Raw genomic sequence first — 22,948 nt, forward strand, 5'->3', positions numbered from 1 at the left:
TTATCCTCTCCTTTTTATTAGGATAATAGAAAAATGATTTAAATTAACAACATTAAATTGGAGACAATGTCAATATTATTATCTATGTAAAATATTCACTCTTCGAGGGAAATATCCAACTCCTTAGCTTCTAAGTGCTCAGCTATGTTTGCCATTTAGTGGGAAATTAGTAGAATAAAGTGAGTGCACAGACACAACTCATAGGGCTGGGTGGGTCATTCCTGGTAATCCCCTTCATATTTCACACAGCCAGTTGAATAAATGTTAACATGGAAATCTTTTTTTTTTTTATTGGCGAAGCAAGTCAAACACATGTGTACTGACCAAACACTGACAGTTGTTATTATATATGAAATGTAAAAAGCTAGAAGGAACAAACAAAAACAGCCATTTCGTTCATTTCATTATCTTGTTCATATCTTTAGAATCTATACTTAAAGAAAAACTAAAAGAGAAGTCAGGGACGAGTTTTAAACAGGTCCGGGCGGAAACGACGTAGGGAGGAGATGAATGGAGGCTTCTAAGAACTGAAGTTTTTATTTTCTTTGCACGTTATTGATAATGACAACTATTTACAGACCATAAAGTAATTAAGACAATTTACAAATAAAAAAGGGCGTGTGGGTTGTTGAACCTGTCGGAATTGGGTGTACTGTATACTGTGACTTATTTTGCTGTTGTGAGTCAACATTAACGCAACAACCTAAGCCCCAAAACAAGTTTTCACTGGAACTTATCCTACAGTTGGTCTGCCAATTATCCCAAGGATACACAGCCATGGCTGGAAGACTCCCAGTTCAGAGTATTTTTCATACTTTTAATTTTTCTGTGTTGTTATGGGCTGGGGAGCAACACCCAGCTACCTGCATGGTTTGGTACCACTAGTGGTCAGAGAAAAATCTAACTTGCTCTCTCTAATGTGCGCTTAATGTTAGTGCGATTATATTAATATATTCACAATGCAAAGATGGGAATCCGTGTGAGATTTTTACCAGACCTCCTCTTCGTTTCCAACAACTCTGACATCCCGTTCCAGTCTATTCCCCCAATCCTATCATTTCCTATACAAACACCGCATTATATTGGCTACAGTCTGTTTTTATTTCCCTCAAAGACGATTCCCCTTAGCTAGCTGACTGACAGCTGTGTGTGTATGCATCATTATCTCCTTCACAGAGCCTGTCTGTTGCCATAGCCTGTGGCAGACCTCAATCACACAGTATTAGAAATGACTTCGGTTTCTGCAGAGTGCCCTGCTTTTGCCTGCTGCAGGTGAGCCACACATTATATGAGCCAGCCAGATATAAGTGAACTAGAATATCTGTAACTACAAACGTGTTAAATCAGATACTTGTGTTTATCTGATTTAGCCAGCAGAACATGACAAGACATAATCAGATGCTGATAATATTCCTGTTCCTGGAAGTAGAGGTTATGGAGGCCAATTAAATGGAAGAGAAAATTAGAAATAAAATGTTCTATGAAGCATCCTACACCTACCGAGAAGCAGATCGGGTCTGCGTGTTTTATCAAAAAGAAACAGTTGTCATCTTTTTGTCACATAAACTCATTTTTTAAAATTGTCTATGTAGGTGCAATTTACTAAAAGCTTAAAAGGAAGAGTGCAGTGTTTAATCTGAATTTAGCTGATGTTTTAAATGCTGGTCAGGTCTGCAGTGTTAGTCTGTGGTTTCAGCATACAGTCAGGTAATAAGATCCACAACAGAGGGCCTATGCTAATGCCTTTTTAGACAGTGCACAGTAGATAAATCATGTTTATAGATTGATATCCTCCTCTATGGCCTCTGTGAATATAACAAGATTGCCTCCAATTGCATCTAAATATGAGCTTTACGCATGCAAACACACTGCATAATAAAATACCGCGCACACAGATATGGAATAAAGAGTCTCGCTTGCCATTTCAAACTACAGCCCACCACACTGGCTATTATCTGGTGTTTATTTTCTAATATGTGACTATACTGTAAAATGCTCTTTCTTTCTGTTAATCCTGACAATTTGTCAAATTTAAATCCAGCAGCAGTGCGCAGAACACATCAATTGAAAGTTAAATTAATTTTGTCCCCCCCTCCTTCTGCTGCCTGTTTTTTGACTTTCTCCCACTCTCCTGCTTCTCCTATCTATTTCTCTTTCCTTTCTCTAATAAGTATGTGAGCGGTGGCAAATGTAATTACAAAGGGGTGGGGTTGGGAGGGGGTGCGTGTGTGTGTGTGTGGTGGTGGTGGTGGTGGTGGTGGTGGTGGGGGGGGGCTGCTATGCATACACAACAAAACGCAACATTAAAAAGCTATTATCAGAAAAAAGAACATTTTGGCAGATATATGGCGGGGGGCAGATCTCGCCATATGTTTGCGGAGATGGGGACAACAAGTCAGGTAGTAATTATCAATCATCATCAGGAGAAACTGTCAAAAACGCTAGGCCGGGCACGCTCTGACTAGTGTTGCCATGGAGACAAGCCCACATCCCTCTAAGTGTGTGTTTCACTCTTATAAAATCATGTAAATCGTTCTCTTGGCCTGCAGAGTCATGAGGGCTCAGTGTGTATGTGTGTGTGTGTGTGTGTGTGTGTGTGTGTGTGTGTGTGTGTGTGTGTGTTAAAGATTTCCTGACAAGTCTCAGGAGATTTTTAAGGGATAAAACTGAGGAAAAATAATTCAGTTAAGGTTAGGGGTTTTGGTGGTACACCAATTTCCCTGTCTTGGGTTTTGGCATTTTAGGGGTTACAATTAGCAGATGTAAATGGAATATTCTCACCATAGTAATGAAAAAAGAAAGTGTGTGTATGTGTGTGTGTATTTGCCAGTAATGAGCTCATTTTTGCAACCATACTGTTGCTGTACACAGACTCTCTATTCAGACTGTCACTATTCATATTCCTCAGCCTAGCAGAGAGGACATTCTCCCAAACCATCATGACTTTGTCAGTTTAAATTTTACATATTTCATTCTCTCTTTTGCATAGCCTACTTCAGTCCCCCCCCCCCCCCTTTACATGCACTGCATGCCTTTAAATCAAATGTCACTACTTGCTACACAGGCTATTCATTCCCAGAACAGTGCAAGTGTGACTTTTCGCAGAATCACACATGAGGAATGTTTCTGGAGCGTTTCCAAGCATTTCTATCGACAGTGGTTCCTTCAGATGACACTTTTCATGTGAACTCAATCCATTACCCTTTAGAAATCGGGATTTATTTTCACTTAAAGCCAGCTCTGAAAATTAAATACATAAGCAAGTAAACATAAAAGCAATTTAGGGGAAACTGGTGTAAGTGCATCGTGAATTTTCCTGCTTTATTATGGCAGTCATTTTGAAAAAAAAGGAGTAGTGTTCTTAATTCATTATTTGTGCGCCGTTGTGCATGCTCCCCCTGGGGAGAAGCAACATTACTCTTTCATCAGATCAAATGAAGCGAAGCCGTGCCGTTCCAGGAAGAGCCAATTAAACAGTTCAAAGAAGTTTATTATTGCGATGGATTATGAAATCATTCTCATCGGATTCATTGGGGTGTGTGTTTCAACAGGGGTGTGAATGTGTGTACTTTAGCACTGCGCAAACTCATAAAGGCTGTCGACTCAAGCTTTCCATTTACAAAGTAAATAGGGAATTATGTTACAGTGTTACATGTTTTACAAGGGAAATCTCACAAACTTAATTTATAGTCAAAATAAGCCGTAATTACAGGAAGAAACTCTTTCCTTCTCGTTTCTTCCTTCACTCTTTCCTTTTTCTCTTTCATTTTATCCACCTCATGTGATTGCCTCATGATGGCAGCGTCACCTGTTAAGTACTTATTAACAGTGGGTTTAATCTTAACCCAGCGCCCCTGACTGACACATATGCTGAGGAATGCAATGACCTCTGACCCCGGTGAACCAAATAATTTGATTTATCTCAAGACCCATATGCACAGTATAAATTTTATGCATGGTATATATTAAAAAAAAAGAACTGATACTGGCTCAAATCCAGCAAGGCACAATGTCTTTCTGGTCTCTCTGTGTTGATTTAAACTGTAATAAGTCATAACGCAGTTTTTCTGTCAGGACAAAAACACTACAGCACAATAAAAGCTGTAAATATCTGACAAGTGAACATGTCACCTCAGCTTTTTACTGTGCCAAAGTGTTGGCAAGAGCTCTTAATGGCCATTGTTCCAGGAGAGGAAATTAAAAAATAAATCCCTTTTTGCAAAGAAATGTTAAGAGGACGCAGAGGGACTGCCCCAAATACACACACCCCTGTTGTTCCAAGAGTGGCAAATGTAAAACAGAGTCAAAGTTACATAATGTGGAGGATTTGCTAAAAACGGGATAACGTTCAAACGCTTCCACATCATTGATACTGACAGACTGCAGCAACAACTCAGTAGGAGTGGGGCTCTAAAAAAAAAAAATACAGTATTTCAATTTGGCTTTTGGAGGGAGGGAGAGGGAGATAGACAGAGGGAGGGAAGGGGGGGAGGGAGAGAGAAAGAGAGGGAGAGATGAAAGGGAGCAGTGGATAAGCTTCAAGGCTTATCCTATTCATTACTGGAGGAAAAAAAAATCGTAGCATCGACCTATAAATAAATGAATGCCAGGATAAACACGAAGCCCATACATCAATAAAACATATGTATTCTAATAGATCACGCTCTAGTTACACTTGATGGGATCGAGTCAGCCAATGAGCCCAATCATAGGGACTTTATCATTCTGCAAAGCTACGCAGCATTAGGCCGTGGTGATTATAAATAATCATCATTCTCATAACAAAATAGACCAATAGATACTTTCATCTTTGTTCTCTTTTTCTTTTCCTTGTTTATATGCTACTGTGTTTAAGGCATTCAAATTAATTCTCAAATCTACAAACAAACAAACAAACAAAGAAAAGGAAAACAGGACAAGTTATCACCTCTCTTTGTATTTTCTTTTTAGTAAATAGTTGCATATTCATAAGAAAAAAAATTAACACATTTGTAAACAAATGTCTAAAACTGCAGCCAGCACCGCCTCTGTTTAAGCACTCTCCTTTCCAAGAAACATCTGGGTCACTTTGAACAAAAAAAAGAAAAGAAAAAAAATCTGGAAACATCAATCACATTCACCGCATAGTGTATAATCCTCACTTTGCTGCTGTCGTGTATCAGCGGTGCAACAATGATTTTTGACGTCACTAAAAGTTACACAAGCCTTTTTTAGGGAAACAGCCGGCAACAAGTCTCCACCTACACAGAGATATTGAACACTTAAACCTGACTAAAAGGCTGCATTCAGGACGTGTTTCCACACCGGAGCCTGACTCTGTAAACAGCGTTTTCAGTTACACGTATGAGTCAGACTTGCTCACCCCAGGTTGCAACATGCTATTCTGTACATTTATATTAGGGAATTTCAGAAGTTGTATCACATCTCACATCTGGCGTTTATGAAAATCTGACTCTCAGTGTGTTGTTTTTATCACATTTAACTCACAATAAACCGATTTATCAATTGAGCCATTACGAATGAGGTCAAGCTAACCTCCTCAGCTCAAGTGTAACGTAATACATAAAAAGCATTGCATTTTATTTAAGAAAAAAAAGTTAAAAGTAAATCGTTTATAAACTTAGAAGAGCTCGAGGAGGTGCTTTTTCATGTGTGCATTAAATATAATTTATTTACCAGATTTTTCCCTTTAATTCCTGGAAGCTGTCAACATGAAGACAATTGCACATACATGTTGCAACATACTTGTTATTGGCAATCATTTGCACTGAGCATTTCATCACTTTATTATTATTTTTTCCACTGTTAACATCTTGTGGTTCTGCTATTACAAGTAGGAGCCAGTCTGAAGTCATTCTTTTGTGATGCGTTCAAAGACGCTACGACATCCAATGTGTAAGACTCTGCCCCCTCTTAAAACACTCCATTCAAAAATTACAATGTGCTGACAGGAAAAGTTCACCTGGAAAAAACCGCAGAGGGAAAAGCATAATAAGAACTTAGACTGATTTAAAATAGTTTAAGGCGGGTTAACTTTGAAATCTTGGATGTCAGAGTTTCCATAAATGCAGCAAAAAGGGGAGATTTCCAGACAATCACTCCTTGCAGCTGCAATAACATGTGATGACAGCATGAAAATGAGATGGTGACTAAATATTTCACTATAGGATCAACTGCATAAAAGAAATTTTATGCTTCTACAAACCAATTTTCATTGTCACTGCATTGAAATCAAATTTATGTTTTGTCAGTATATGTCTGTTGATACAGACCTCATATTTCATGACAGATTAACAGCTTACGAGGATTTCCGCTGAAATGATAGCAGCCCTTTGCTGTTTATCAACCATTCAGCATTTGATTGATGTGCATTTCTATCATCTTTGTGGAAAATTACTGACTACATTAAAATATAAGCATTCAACTATGAGGAGCAGGTGACAGTTTCCCACTCATTATGCGTAAATCTTCACCACATATAAGAGCCAGAAGTAGCATGAGTGTAGGGGCAAACCCAGGGCACAAAACAAGAACCGCCCCCATGCTCAGTGGTTATGATGTGCTTTGAACTATATGTCATTGATGCACTCAAAAATGAAGCAAATGAATTGGTATAATGCTGAAGTAAGACATGAATGTCCTTTTTTCTCCAAATATCCTCCATCAGCTCCTTCGCTGACAAACCTTTTGCACTGGAAATAAAAGCTAAGCTTGTTCCCCAAAGCTACTTATTTATCTATGTTACATTTTGCTATTAATAGATAAGTAGTAATGCAAAGCCATATGTGTAGAGCTGCTGTGTTGCTGATGACATAAGAGGGATAATACAAAACAATTGTGCCTTACACGATAGAGAAGTGCTAATGCTACCGATGCCAGCGGAGGAAAGTGGTTTTAGTTAAAATAGCACAGTGGCATTTATTCTGCCGTGCATACCATACACATTAGATACGATGAAACACAAGCCTAGTATATATTAAAGCTATATGTGAGTAATTTAGGTGCTAATAAAGTAAAAATATACAACTTTCACATCTTACACAAGGACATTGCAATGTGCGTTGTCATGTGTAAGTGATCTTTCACCAGATGTTCACTTTGTTTTTATATACAGTTCATGTCCTGATTATGAAATGTGACTATACAGCCACAGCATGTCCTCTGTCCTCCTCTAAAATCCTCCTCTACGGCCTCTGTATACCATGACATATGGACAATGAAAAATTCATGGGCCGTGGTTAACACAAATCTGCAGAGGAGATAGGAAAACATGAGCTTAGCAAGCAATTTGCCTATTACATTGACAGACGGAGCTGTCGTGGGACGATATTGGCATATGCATATTTCATCTAATCAGATTTCATGTTTAAAGAGCAGCGAGAAAGTGGTTCAAGTTGTGGAAACAATGACATCATGCTGTATGTTCATCTAGTGACCCAGCCCAATCAAGCTAGAAGGACTCAATGTTTTCAAAGATTGTATCTCAAAAAGCACAGGTTCAGGATTTTAGGCTGTTTACTTACTATAGATTCACTCATTTTTTTCCCTCCGTGTATGTCAGCATCAGTTCAGTTCAAATGTTTCTTTTGTTCCTGTCAAACACAGACACCACTGACTCTGACATGCAGAAAAACCTCTTAAAAGCACACAAAGCTCAACTAAATTCAGCCACAGATGCATTAAACCAGCGCTCATGCACCGCAGTACAAAAATAGATTGTAAAATATTGTGTGTGATTGGTGCATCTGGACAGCATTAATATATTGAAGCAATAAATTGTTTTTTTATACTCCTCCCACCCTGGAGGATTACAAAAAAAGAAAAAGGGATTCCAAAGGATTGCAATGAAAATGTTTCTTTTTGATAAAAATCAAATCAGCAATGACTGAGATGTATTTCAAAGAAAAACAAAGCTGATAATAAAATATATAGATTCTGTGCCAAGACCTGGAGCATATAGGATAAATGTGAGCAAGCCAGAGAAGGAGGAGGAAGAGGGTAACTCCTCTCAACTGCTTTGCCTCAAAAAAGTGATTGCCTCACTAACTCTCAGAATACTGTTGATTTAAGCAATGTGCACACCAGGAGTGTTAGGTTTCTGGAGGTGGGTGGGGGGGTGGGGGGGTGGAGAAGGGAGCGGAGAGGAAGGTCAGCAGTTTGGAAGCATAACTTGAGAATCCGAGAAACCGGGAAAAAATGGTGCTTGTAATATTTTCCAAAACAGACGGCCATCTTGTTTAAATATATCATATACAGCACCTCTAGGTTGAGTTTACAAATGTTTATGTTATTGCCTGCCAAATTAATGTGAGTAATACTCAACATAACCAGGACAGCTAATAACAAATACCTGACCCTTGTCATCTGTCATTCAGCGCTATTTATGGCTTTTTCTCAAGGCATTTTATTCCAGCACAGTCTGTCATTACTCTTAGCTTTATATAAGAGATCGTTTTTCTTTGAGTGTGTCAGTAAGCACACAATAAGTAAAAATATCTGCACTGGCAACGTTTAATGCATAACTTAAATTTCCTGTCGTACGACTGTGCAGTGTTAATATTACATTCCTCCTGGCAAGAAATTAAATTGGGGACACAAAGTAGCATGGGTATAATCAATCCACGTTGGCAGAGAATGCATGATAATTATAAACAAAATCTGTGTCATTCCCCGTGAGGAAAGCAGCTGCAGGGGTGACAGGCGATGCTGAACATGAATATGGATCACAGGACTAAAGATCTGGTAACTGACGCAACCCCGGTTTTGCTCGAGCTGGCTCAAAAGCAGGGACGCTGGTAGTGACGTGGATGAAAAAAAAAAACACGAGCTTGGATTGAGTCAGATGAAGAACGTTTCTGATTAATGTCGTTAATACACCAGGAATAACTCTGCACCATCTCCGCACCTTAGTGAACTCCAAGCAAACGCAGAAGAAATGAAAGCCATTATATAGACAACAGCAGCCCAAGTACGCTAATGTTTCATTATCATCTCTTTAAATGCAGATAAATGAGAATGAGAGTGCACTGAACATGCTCAAATAAAACGACATATGCTGCTTATTAAATAATCATCCCCTACATGATTATGTTGTACATGCACATATTGTAGTGCTCTGTTGAATCCGTAACCAGGATGCCAAGAATAGACTGGATTTCACCACCATCTGACGGCTGCATTTCACACACTTCTATACCAAAAGGCTCAGTTAAACTCTTTTTTTTTGCCCTCTCGTCTTCTTTACCTCCTGAGGTAGCTTGACACACTTTCATGAATTAGCCTAGACAAGATGGACAGCTATTACAGCTGCCACAGCAGATTTAGCTGAATCCAAAAGGTCAGAATTAGCATTGAGAGAAGCACAGGAAGAAAAAGTCCTAAAATTGTTCCCCGGATCAATTTCTAACATTTTAATATTTCACAGCAGCACAGTATTCCTTCTTACGTGTCCACTGTGCTAGTATTTATCGTAATAAAGGTGGATTTAATATGGCGTTTATAGCTGCTTTTTCATATGGAGCCTATAAATGGGAGAAGAACTTTACTCAGCAGCTGTGTATATGTGCAAAAACCCATGCGTGTGTGTTTAGGCCTACAAGTAAGACACCCTTGAGGCTTTAACTCACCTGCCAGAGTGAAGAAAATTACTTAGCTCTGCTGTTTTGAAACAAATCACAATCAAGTCTCCTAGCAGCAATTCCAGCAGAAATAAAGCTCTGCTTCAAAACTAGTAAACCCTTAAGTGAAGAACATTAGAAATCTGGTTGCCTTAGTCAAAAAAATAGTGGAATTCCTTTAGGCTATGAAAATAAACCTTTAGCTTAAATGTGGCTCACAGAGGAATGGTATTATTGAGCCAAGTGAATGAGCAACAGCCGCCACAGGATGTTAGCGTTACTATTCATAACTTATTTTTCCTATGCCTAAAACCGTTTTCCCTTCTGGTCTCACCTCTGCTGCTCTCTTAAAATGCAATTACCTACTGGCAAATTTACAGGAAAAGAAAAACAATGACTTTTGACCAGAGGAGTCGTTAATGTGAATGTCAAACCGATGCTGCACAAGAACCCGCTGAGCAACCGAGCAGAGGAAATATATAGAGAGAGATGAATCACTTTAATCCTTTGTTTTAGACCAACTCTGGGTTTAATACATGGATTCAAGAGAGGCAAGGAAAGCGGATTGAATGGCAGACAGACATGTTCCAGCACTTCAAGACTCTTCTCCGGAAACGCTGAATGCTTTCCATAGGTGTGACTGATGAGGATGTTTGAACAGTAGACACTAAATAAACGCAAATATACTGAAAATATGTCAGAAAGCAAAAGGTGATTCCTGATTCCTCTCTTGGTTCTAATTATGTAACGTAAACTAAAAAAGCATTGATCAAAAGTACATTTGGTTTCAAAGTAAAGGGCAAACACAGGAAACAAACAAGGGAGTGACGTGTTATGAAGACAAATCACAGCTTTGAAAAACATAAAACGTTATTATTTTTATATTTATTTAATTATAAACCAAGTCAGGTAACAGGTATAATAAAAGGTGTTGAAAAACTTTTTTTGGTATCAATATCAATCCAATCCTCTCTTAAACAACTAAGCTTTTAGTGATATATTAGTGGATACAGCATACTATGTGACGAATACGCCCTAACAGCAGGGATCTCGGTTATGCAACACAATTTCTGTCATTTAACTTTTTTAGCTTTTTTAGGGAACTTTTAGTATAATTTCTGATTTGTCAGCACCATTCAAACATTCATACTCTTATATATTCATTGCATAATAAACTGCACAGTTGCACTCGTCTGTTTTGCTTTTTCCTCCTCAAGCATAACTCCACAAACCTGACAAGATGACAGCATCGGTGACAGGTCTCACTCATGTTCTTGCTAACATTTACTCGACTTACACGGCTCTGGTGATTGCTCTCTTTATGGCACGTCACTCAAAGCGTTGTTAAGCATTTGCTCGACAGTTTAGGCAAATGGGCTGCGTTTAACTGTTTGTTTGTCTTTTTATTTGATATTCACTCCAGTGATTTTGGCGGGTGTTGTGCCAATACAAACACCAACTATTGGTCCAGCTCGGCCCTAATTTTACATTTTCAAGAAAAAAACTAAATAAAATCTAGTTATTTAAAAGTTAAATAGCATTCCAGTGTCCTAACACGTCGTACTATGTGAGAGAAAGAGATCTGAATCAATGCAGCAGAGCCGAAGGTGCGGTCTTATTCTCCTTTGTGCCAAAATCTGGCACCGACATTACCCGCATTCAAATTAGCCACTGACAGTTTGGAAATGTGGGTCTGTTATGTTAATGGCAGTTAGCGTCATGAAGCAAATTCACAGAAAGATAAGCTCAGTTTGTTTTAACTCCACGCCCCCAGATGTGCTTTTGTCACTTTCAAAATTCACATTCAACAAGTCAACTGAAGTGATTTCACTTTAATGTTCAAACTCAGCCTATTGAAAAATTCCTTGTCAGAAAGCCAAGCAGGGCTGTTTTTCTCAGCTCATTAAATCCTATATTTTTTTCACAGCACAACAGTATTTGGCATGGGAACCAGAATAATTCACTGGCTCTGTTTTTCTTTGTCCTCTGATGGACTTCGTTTTGATAGGCAGCCCTTAACAAGTGAAAATATTAAATGAACTAAAGTACTTTTTCACCATTTCACAATTTTCACACAATGGAACTAAATTACTTGGCCCAAAATGCCAATTTCCCACTAAAAGCAGACTTGAACAAATGGTCTAGGTAACCAAAATGACATAATTGGGAGTTTGAGATGAACCGTACTGTGAGAATGAGTTTTAAGAGCATGCGTATGTTCAAAGATCAGGACATGATGAGTTTGATGTTTCATGGGCCAACACTCAAAGTTCCATAAACTGGCACTATAATAGCTGCTGGCATTCAAGATGAGCTAATATGATAATGTATCTAAAGGCTACAATCAAATCTCCAGCTGCCACACTCACCAAACTCGTCGCAGATGCTCTCATTCTGCAGCAGGGTGGGGTGTTCGAAGGTGTCCCGGCAGTACAGGATCCTCGTGCTTCCATCCAACGCAGCAATGCCGCCCAGCGCCAGCACCGTGTGGTCTATGAGCAGAGAGGACGGCTGCTCTCTGAGCCGTGCCAAAACGGAACGGTAACGACAATACTGAGGGTAACTGAGGACTAAAACCTTGCGCCCATCTTCTTCCTGGCCTGGAAAACACAACAAAAAGGCACGGAGTTAGAAGGGCCACAGAGGTTACACATACTTTAATTTGACATTGAACTGTAACTGTTTTGCTTTTTTCAAGTGCCCCTCTAAGAGTTGTAGAGAAGGGCAGCACTTAATTTTTACAGAACACATCCACTCTTCCATTTCTCTTCGGCTTTTATGATTTCATTCTAGCTCATCGATCATTATTCGGCTACTTTTATATTCAAGCACATCTACTGCCAGTGTGCTGTGAATATGAAATTATCTGTAATCTCAGACTTTGTCCTAATGAAATTTTATTTGATTCACAATAAAACCAAGGAGGATCAATATGTAAACCAGCAGAACAAACTTAATACTTTATTTTGTTTCAAGAATTTGTGAAAGGTGCCACATCTGCACTGTTTTCAGACGGACAGGTGTCCCTTGCGAGCTGGTATCTCATCACAGGGATTTCGCTGTGTGTATCAGGAAATGCATCGAATTAAGGAAGCAAGATTCTCTAACGCTGCTGTTTCATTGTGACTTTAAATAGTCTTCATGAAAGTTTCACATCCTTTCCTTGTAGTAATAATACACTTCAGCAAACTGACAGGATGACTTTCATGAGTGCAAACATATGACGTTGCCGGGCGGCATGTTCGAAATGCATGACATGCATAGCTGCTTGGGTGACAAGAGGAATGTCAAAACAACTCCAGATGCCTTCTTTTAACAAGCAAGTTCAAGGATGGGAATTCTCAAACAGCAATTTAAACAAGGCTGGTGTGAATCAGTGTTTGCAGGTATCTGTGTACAGCCACTTGCTGATAAATGTGAATTTGTTATTTATATAACAATCTCAAAAAAAAAAAAAAATCACGGTTTGTCGCCTTGCTTCAAAAGCTACACTCACTGTTTCACACAGGTAATAGCAAACCCTCCCACTGGAGCCAGACTTTACTTTTGTGTGATTAACATTCCATTTACAGTGTGTAAGTTTGACTAATGCATTATCACCTGTGACAACTGACTGGCAGAGAAACCTCTACTGTTATTTGGAGAACCTCAGGACAGGGAGTGCACACTGAGCTGATACAATAAACTGCCATAAATCCCAGGAAGATATGCTGATAGACAGTCGGACAGTTAATATTATACTGGCACCGTGTAAGAACCTAACCAAGAGACTAGCCTGCTTTTAACTTTCGACTTCTGACAATGGTGCTAGATGATTGTTAAAGGCTCAACAGAGGTTTCACAATTCACCCTGAGGGTGCATGACTGTGCGTATGCAATTTCAGTGCAGCCCATCAAAACGTTGTTTAAATATTCAAGTCTCGACCTGAGCGCCGGGGCAACAGACAGAATGCCATTCCCAGCTAATAAAATACCATAAAGACACCGTTGAACAAAAACAACTGAAAGTGTACAATGACACAGAAAGATAAAAATGTAACATAAAGTCATACGAATACAGAGCTCCGTGTCAGAAAGATGACAACTTATTACAGGAAAAGGAAACCACTAGAACCACATATATATGTAGGGTTTGATATGATGTGCTCTGAAACGTGCACTGAGTTTTATTTATATTTGTTATGTGTTTATGGCCTTTCTCCTTCATAATGATGCCTGAGTAATCGCTTATATGTTGATGTTATGCAACTAGGGTGTTGAGGTTACAGGTTACTGACAGTGATTAAAATGACAGTTTTAATGTTTAATTAGAACAGAATGTATCTCCTGCCACCCACATATCAGATATATGATAATCCTTAACTAATTACATGCCCGGTTAATGTTTATTCAGCAGGAGAGGGTTAAGGAAGGCACTTCAGTAAAGAAATATTGCTGTAAATATCGGCCAAGCTGAAGCCATGAGAGAAGCATTTCCTGCTTTTTAAAAACGTATATATATCTTGTGTTTCCTGTTGGACTACTTCGCAGAAACTGCATGCTCTAGTAAATCTGTCATGAGAACCTACTCCTTTACAAACAACAAATGGAAATGATCTGAATATACACAGAAGCTCTGGCACTGAATCAACTACTTTGTGTAATATAACATCATCAGGGCTGACCACGGACATGCAAATGTTTTCGGTGAACTGCATGCACAGTACTAGTAATTGCAACAAAACATTTGGGCACGAGTGTTGCTCTCTTTCACCAGAATAAACAGGTGCTATGAAGTGTGCTCAGTGCACATGACACACTGGAAACAACTCCTTGGCACTCCAAGCGCCGGCAGTGGTTTTAGATGCAACTATCAACAGTACTATCAGAGCAAGTCCATACAAAATATTTTTTATTTTTATGAATAAACTGGAGAATTCTTTTTACACAAAGGCTGCCTGCCAGATCTGAAAAAGAAAGTCAGCCACATCAGCAATAAATCTGTAAAGTTATATTGCGTGTACCTTTAGGGGGGGGGGGGGGGCTACTTAAAAAAGCAACAAAAAAGAATAGCTAAGAGTAGGTTAAAATGAATGTCAACTGAGTTTCCAGCCATGAGCCCTGAATGTGAAATGACTCACTTTAATCTCTGTAAACCGAACTTTAAGCTAGCTCTTGTGAAGTCTGAGCTTGCACAACACTGAACTTCATACGCGGTTTTCTGTTCCAAACAATGAACTAGGTATGCCAATTATAGCCACTTTCATTTCAACTTTTCAAATGCCAAAGTATACATTTTCTAATGTCCTCATTTTTTCTGAACAGCAGAGCTAAATAAAGCTAAATGAATTACCCTGCTACCACAAAACGAGCAAATTCAAGAAACTGCAACTGCTGAATTTTCACTCACTTGGTGTAACAGTAGCGTTTAGAAAAACAGTAAAACTGATTCTAACTAACAATTTCAACTCTAAGATAATATGACAAATGAATATGAGGTAATGTTAAATTGATAATTTCAATAAGTCCAGGGTGTACCCGCCTCTTGACCCATCAGAGTTGGGATAGCTGGCAGACCGTGAGTAATTGCATAAGCGTGAAAAAATGGAGGCATAGTAAAAGCTCACGTGTTGTAACCCTGTAATTATAGAGTACAATCATAAAAAAATGACCTAGAACAAAGAACAATACTAGATAATGATCTGACATAAGCCAATCATAAAGCACACAGATAATATGCAAGTGCTTTGTTTCTTAAAAGCAAACACAATTCTGTAAACGTCAGATTTTTCCGACTCACTCATTTTAATAGGCTGTTGTTTGCAGTAAGGTCTTAATACTATTCTAGCTTACTAACCAGACTACAAGGTTCCACAGCTGATGAAGTAGAGTCAAGCAGTTTGAAACACGATTTTTATATGAATTATTAACCACCCTGTCTACTTTTACAAAGCCCTTGGACATGACATTCATGGGAATTTCTGCTGGTGAGTTAATATTTCAGGGGGAGGCTAACTAGCAAGCTTTTCACCTTGCCTTGCTACAGACAGTTTTAAACAGATTTTAAAAATGCATTTTCCCTTTTGTGGTGGTATTTTCTGAAGCTGCAGGCTGATAAAAATCACTGAAATGTGCAGCAGAAGCAGGACAGGAAGGACTCTATTCATAACATATTTACAACAGCTGCATTCCCAACAATTAGCGTAATTAGTTCCACTGTACTCCAACATGCGGACCACCTCAAAAGAAATTATTAAAACCATTCAGCCACTCCACTCACACATATATTCACATGCTACAAAGTCGCTACAAAGCCCACAAATGTATGAACACACATTTTACTGCATACATATCCCACAGCAGTCACACACATTTATCCAAGATTGCGGCATTTGTCATTCGCAATTACAGCTCAGAGGTAGAGCAGGCTTTGTTTCCAAATGTCAGGGATTTTATTGTAAGCGGTCACCGTCAGAGCTGCTCTTTCTCCCGAGGACCCTCACAGCATTTCACTTGATTAGATTCAATTTGGAGTGAGAGCCGCAGGGCATTAATAACTGTACAAAGGTGTTGTAAAGTATGCATGTCAGTGTGCGTGCGTATAATGCACATTGAGTGCAAACACACTTTAAAAATTCCTTTTGTTCTTGCAGCCCGACCTTTCAAAATAAAGGACGTCCTTATCTTAATGTAAGCGTCCTAATTGGTTGGGGCTGTGGCTGTATCACTGGAGAGCTGAAGACATTGTGAGAACATTATGCAATTTGTTTCTCTCTCTGAGGACCTCTTTTCTATTTTCTCTTTCTGTCTCTCTGTCCTTTCCTAGTGGTAGTATGGCGTGTTGATCAAACAGCTGCGGTGCGGCAGATTATTTTCAGAACATGCTGTAAAGCTTCTGACCTCATAAACTACAATAGTGTCAGGGTCATAACTGCTCTGTAGGACAGCTGATAATATAACCACTCAGTCAGAGCAGCACAAAATAAATTCCAATACTTTACAGTACACAGTAAAGTGAAAAGGAATACTAATCATTAAATATTACATCCCCTGTGGTGCTTTTAAAACACGTATTACACTTAAAGGGGCACTCAGCTTATTTTCACCTCCCTGTAGCCTGCTGTATCATCTGCTGTGACTCTGGAGGAGCTTTCTAAAGTTTCAAAATATAATGCTGATGATGTCATCGTGCTAGCATTAACGTTATCTAAGCTTGGACCAGCACTTTTCAAATATATAACTGAAAAAGTGCGGCATATAAAAGATGTGGGGGTAAACAAGCCAAGAAGGCCCTAATCAGAGAGGCTATTGAGTTGCATTACTGGAGCTCAACTCATAGCGAGGAATAAAAGGCAGAATATTTTGGCATCTCATGCTTGAATTATGACTTATCTGGTTGGCTATTGTTTCCAATGTGGAGTCAGTGTTAGTCGGTACAGTCACCACTACTTAAGAAATATGTCTGGTCTCCCTTTTCCATCCACCGGAATGCTGCACAATCAGATAAAATCTACCATCTCCACTCCCCGCATCCCTGCTGTTATCGCTGGATTTGAGCTGATTCTCAGTCTTGTGATCACTTTGCATGCGAGGCCCATTTCTATTACTTATGAATGTATATATTCTAAGTAGCACATCTCTTCATGGTACTATTTGATGGATAGGAATCCTTTAGTGTACATAATACCTTTGCATAGTGCTATATACCAAATATAATCAAAGGAATTCACTATATATATATATATATATATATATATATATATATATATATATATATATATATATATATTTTTTTTTTTTTTTTTTTTTTTTTTTTTTAGGGGTGCAATGATACACAAAATTCACGGTTCGGTTCGGTTCGATACTTTGGTGTCACGGTTCGATATTTTTTCGATAAAAAAAAAAATGTTCATGCCTTTTTAATTTGTCATTTATTAAAATTATAAATATATATTTTAACACAAAAGTACAGTTTTTAAATTTAACCCTAACCCTTGTGCGTGTTGTTTTTTAGCTCGTCATATTGCAGCCACAGAAATTCTTTTGTCCATGAAACCATAAAGCTGCACTTTCTTTTTGCCTTATAGTCTGATTTGTCATAACTTCTCCGTTTTGTGGTAAGCTTTTCTTTGGCTGTCACTTCTTCACCCTGACCTGTCTTATTTGGCTCAGCAGAACTAAAATATATATCTGTCTGTGAAGGTTCTCAGTCATCCAGGTCATCGTAGTGAAATATATATCCTGCCGCACTCACATAAGCTCAGCGATTCTCTGCGCGATCAACCTCTCACATGTTTAAGCTGCGGGAGATTTCACTTGTCATGTTTGCATAGTAAGCTAACAATTAATAAGACGATGTCAGAGGAATTGGTGCACAAATTATCATCACTCACAGATCAGTGCTGTCGCTCTCTATACACAGTTCGCGCGATTGCAAAGTGAAAGCAAAAAAACAAGCGCAAATTCAAACACGATTTCAATATGTCACATATTGACAGTGGCTCACCCAATGACATAATTACCCAGCTACATTTCTGAAAGAATGCAAAAGCATTGACATATATTTTTCCTTCCTACAATAGCCCGACAGGCAGGGCAGAGATAGCCCCGGGACATCGGGCTAGCGATATTGCGAGCCCTGTATCTGATTGAGGAATCACTCATCTTTGGAAAAGAGAGTTTATTACAGAGAAATGTCTCTTTCCAAAATAAAAGCTATACTATCCGCTTCTTCTGGGCTATATTCTCAGCAGCATATTAAACATATCAGGTCTCCATAAGGAGAATCCTGTGCTAACAGCTGTCTAAATGACTCGGCTAAAGTTTGTAGCATGCATGCTTGTTGTTTTTGTCTTTGCACTAGGATGATGTCGGTGTAAATGTGCAGTCATATTCGTTGTGTTCCCACTAGTGCTTTCAGGTTAATCTCGTTGAAATAACCTTAACGCCACAACACAGCAAATCTCCGTTAACGAGCTACCCTATACAGAGGGGCTAGACGGCCAACACGTTAACGAGCTAACTGCGCTAACACACTAGCTCCCACCCATGTAATTGAGCATTGCATGGCACATCCAACATACTGTTTTACTTTAGTCCATGACTCGCTTACCTTCAGGGTCATACGTCACATGAAAACCAAAATAATTCCAAACGCCAGATCTGAATGAGGGTGGGGAGGTCCACTTCTGTCTCGCTAGCTTGCCCTGCGCTCTTCCTTCTGACCATGCTGTCTGTGTTGAGTGCTCAGTGAATCTGCGTTCGACTACTCCGCCTAGGCTGCACTCTCGAGCCTAGGCGGAGTAGTCAAATGCAGATTCACTGAGCGCTCAACACAGACAGCATCGTCAGAAGGAAAGTTGATAAAATAAATTACAAATTTTGTATTGTTCTTTTTTTTTTCTCCCCTTTGGTTTTCTTTCTTTCTCTCCCCCTCTTTCTTTCATTCTTTCCCCCTGTCCTATCCCACAGTCATGTCTGTCCCGTTTGCAACTGAAAATAAAATAAATTCATAATTATAATAAAGGTCAATCAAATGGACCAATATGATGATCCACTTAAAATAAATCCTCTTGGCATCTTTCTTGGCCTCAAGACAACAATTCTGATGGCTATAGATCCAAACGGGACACAAAAAAAAAAAAAAAAAAAAAAAAAAAAAAATTGAAAAAAATTGTATTGTTCGATACATATGCGTACGGAACCGAAAGCACTGTATCGAACGGTTCAATATCGATACGAATATCGTTGCACCCCTAATATATATATATATATATATATATATATATATATATATATATATATATATATATATATATATATATATATACATATATATATAAATTGTTATGGAAGTTTATGTGGAAGATTCAGCAATTCAACTTAGTTAAGGAGTCATAAAGAGAATACTTCTTCTCCTTTTGATTTGAGCTGTCCAAGAGACTGCTAAAAAACCTTGATCCATTTTCTCATGGCTTTCTGTTACGGTACTACCGAGAATAGCATTAATACAAGCTAATTCAACAACTCCATAGACTTGTCTCTGGTATGCAAGGCCTCCAGAAGAAAATCAATTCAAAAATGTACTAATGCAAAAGAAGAGCTTTTATTAACATATGTCTATAGTTTGATATTCAGTCTTGCAGAAAAAGTTTGCTCAAGCTGTAGACACTTCAAGGATGACTGAGTTACTAAAGCAAAAAGTGCATTACAGTAATTTAATCAGGATGTGACAAAAGCATGGATGGGTTTCACTCTGTGTTGAGATGACAAGATTGGGCTGATCTTTAAAATATTCCCGAGATTAAAGAAGCATGACTGAAACATTTCTGTAATATGCAAATAAAAATGCGAGCTGGAGTCAGTCTTTTTTTTTTTTCAGACACAGGCATTACACAACTACAGCAAGAGTTCGGGAATTGTGCAACAGGGTGAGGGCTGGTGATTAAAATGTATGTTTTAGCTTTGAGCCATCGAACCTCTAATGTCAGGAAGACAATTATACAAGAAAGTCTGCAATACTCATTTGTGGGCTGGAATACTTTAAAAATGACATCAGTCAGGAAGCATAACATTAACAAATGTTTCTCCCTTTATTTTTCTATCATGGGAACATTTTAGAGTTTCAGGTATACAAGCAGGACTGCATGCAGTGAGTCCATACATTATGTTAATGGTGTCATGACCCACGTAAATAATAAGACAGATGATGCACAAATGAAAGGGAACCGAAATGGGGAGCAAAGCACAAAAAGTGAACAAACTGAGAAGTTGCAGTGCACAGTTTTCTTTTTATACTTTTGGTTTGAACATGTGAAATAAAACAACTGTACACCAGATGTAGTATTTCCTTTTTAAAGGGCCGGAACACAAGATTTGATAGTCCTGATTTCCTGGCTTATCGGCAGCCGCTGTTCTTTATTCAACAAATAAAATGGAAAAACAAATGAGACTCAACTTATGGGGTAAAGTTGCTGATAATTCATTTGGAAATCCATCACAGAGAACAAATGAAATATCTGCTTTGATGGTGCATTCAAGGAAATGCGTAAATCTGAGAGCCTGCCAAACAGCAACTTTTTAATGTGAAGCATGATAGAAAGAATGAATGTCATCTTTTTTGCAACATCTGTGTCTGCCTCCTGTCAGAGGTAGACACAAAAGTTGATTTCCTCTCAGAATCACTCATCTATGACATGCTTTTGGAAACCCACTCATCTTTCATAGACATCCAGCTCACCGAATTTCCCTTGAATACATCATTGCGATTTAAAACATAAAATTACTCAACTTCTTTTTGCACTAATGACAGCAAGGTCTTATGAGTTGTGCTATATGGTATGTCAGCTGTACCGGTATGCCAGTTATGGTGTCTTGCATGACGTGAATTGTTCAAATACAGCTATAGTCATACATCTACTCCACCCACAGTGACATCGAGCCAGGTGAGTCAAGGAAGGACTTAAAGGTGTTTCATCTGACTTAAGAATAATTTGTACCACAAGGTTTGCAAGAATAGATTGTTTTCAAAGCTGCACTTCACAGCTCAGCTGTGGAAACATTAAAATAAGACAGCGGCAACAAAAAGTTGCATTACATCTAACCGAAAAGTGGAACAGAGAGCCTGTTAAGTGCTAATTCTCTAGCCCTGTGCCAAATTCTCTGTTAACAGAGTCTGTGTGCAGAATACATATTATTGTGGGTGTGTGGTTTTATTTGTGCTTTATTTCTCATTTTATGATGACATTTAAAGGTTTTAAATTCTACAAACAGAACAATGAACTGTTGGGAACCTATATAAAGACCCACTTATAAAGAGATATTGTACAAACTTTTGGTCACACCAAATAGTATGACTTTCTATTTCTTTTATATGCATTATAAAATGGCATTTACATATTAGTTAATATGTGCGATGATGTGCTGCACGACATGTTTAATGAACATATTTAATAAAACAACTATCTAGAGCATACAGTAGCTCTAATGAGGTAGTGTGTAAAGTAAAAATAAGGGTTTTTACTTCTACCACAGCATAATAAAAGCAACATGCAGTAATCCATGTGCATAAAAAGGGATGAAAGGAGATTATACTGTGGTCCCACTGTACAGGAATAAGTATGATGAGAAGAAGCTCAGCCACTATAACATATTTTGTGTAATTACACCAAATGAAGAATTTCTCTTTAATAACAAGCATGATAAACGAGTCATCATAATCAAAATCTCAGAAATGCTGCATTCAACAAGAAACTCATTAGTTGAGGTTGAAGCAGCTGCTCTGGCAGATGAAACATCATTGATATCATTGAATTTCAAAACCAGCAAAATAAATTTCAAAACCAGCAAAATAAAAGGGTGATCTATTTGCCGCATCTTTAAGCTCCTCTGCTTTTCATTGGATAATTTCTGTAGCGGCTTTGAAAGTTGGGAATAAAACTAGTTGTAATACGAGGGTTGTTGACAGTTAAAAGCAGATCTGTGCTAGCTAATTAAAAACCAAATGCTACTCATGTAAACTGTGTCATTTACATTCAACCAAGCTTAAAAATATTCAAACTGCCCACAAGCTCTGACAAGATCTTTCAAGCAAGTGTGCTCATTTCTCTTGTCACAGACAAGCAGGAAGAAGCTGAAAACCATTACTCTCATGCTCTCTGTCACCCGCTGTAGTCCTTAAATCACTCACTCTGCTCAAATTTGCTGTTGTCAACATTTCCACATTATCTGCTCGGCCAAGGAATTTACTGGATCCCCCTGCTGCTTTTGTGGGGTTGGCGAGAAATGGCAAGGCATGTAACCCAGAGCCAATAATGTCACTTTCATATTTGATTTTTTTTTTCCTTCCTTTTTTAATCCCACGGTAACACCAAAACAAGCCCAAAAACTTAAAATATAGGGACAAGTGAGGCTGCGGTGAAGAAAGGGGGCAGAAAATAAGTAGGGAAAGTAAAGAAAAGTAGGTTCTTGTTTGGTATTCTCCCTCCATGCTGTGGGCTCTCTTCTCTGTGCTCTGTATTGATCTTCGAAACTGCCCTGTTTCCATTTAGCCTCTTCTCATAATATATAACACAGCTCTGATTTATTCACCTCCTTTCTCTCTCCTACTTTTCAATGAGGGGACATGACACTGAGAGACAGCAGGCGCCCGATCTGGCTGTTGGTTTCAGGTTATTGAAACCTGACCAAATAAAGAGAGAACGGCATCTGTCAATGACACCAAATGGAAATGATGTGTGGGGGGCATCACATTTACACTACAGGCAACCTCATGTTTTCAATGAAGACAGAATTACATAAAACAATGAAATAAATTCGTTGAATTTGCATGATTCATCGCCTATCCAATCTGT

The 22,948-nt window shown here is 38.5% G+C and overlaps 1 protein-coding gene across 2 annotated transcripts in view; it reads right to left on the reverse strand.

Moving 5' to 3' along the window:
- arid5b (AT-rich interaction domain 5B) overlaps positions 1–22,948 on the reverse strand; it is an 81,216-nt gene that overhangs the window by 29,331 nt on the left and 28,937 nt on the right. For both annotated transcript variants that reach the window (XM_085369711.1, XM_085369710.1), the window contains one exon: positions 11,987–12,217. In XM_085369711.1, the coding sequence (XP_085225837.1) occupies positions 11,987–12,217 (231 nt within the window). The remainder of the gene's footprint in view (positions 1–11,986; positions 12,218–22,948) is intronic.

This window comes from Diplotaxodon limnothrissa, linkage group LG13 (genome assembly GCF_057381915.1).
Source record: "Diplotaxodon limnothrissa isolate DT_005_m linkage group LG13, D_limnothrissa_male_GT1.1, whole genome shotgun sequence".
NCBI lineage: Eukaryota > Metazoa > Chordata > Actinopteri > Cichliformes > Cichlidae > Diplotaxodon > Diplotaxodon limnothrissa.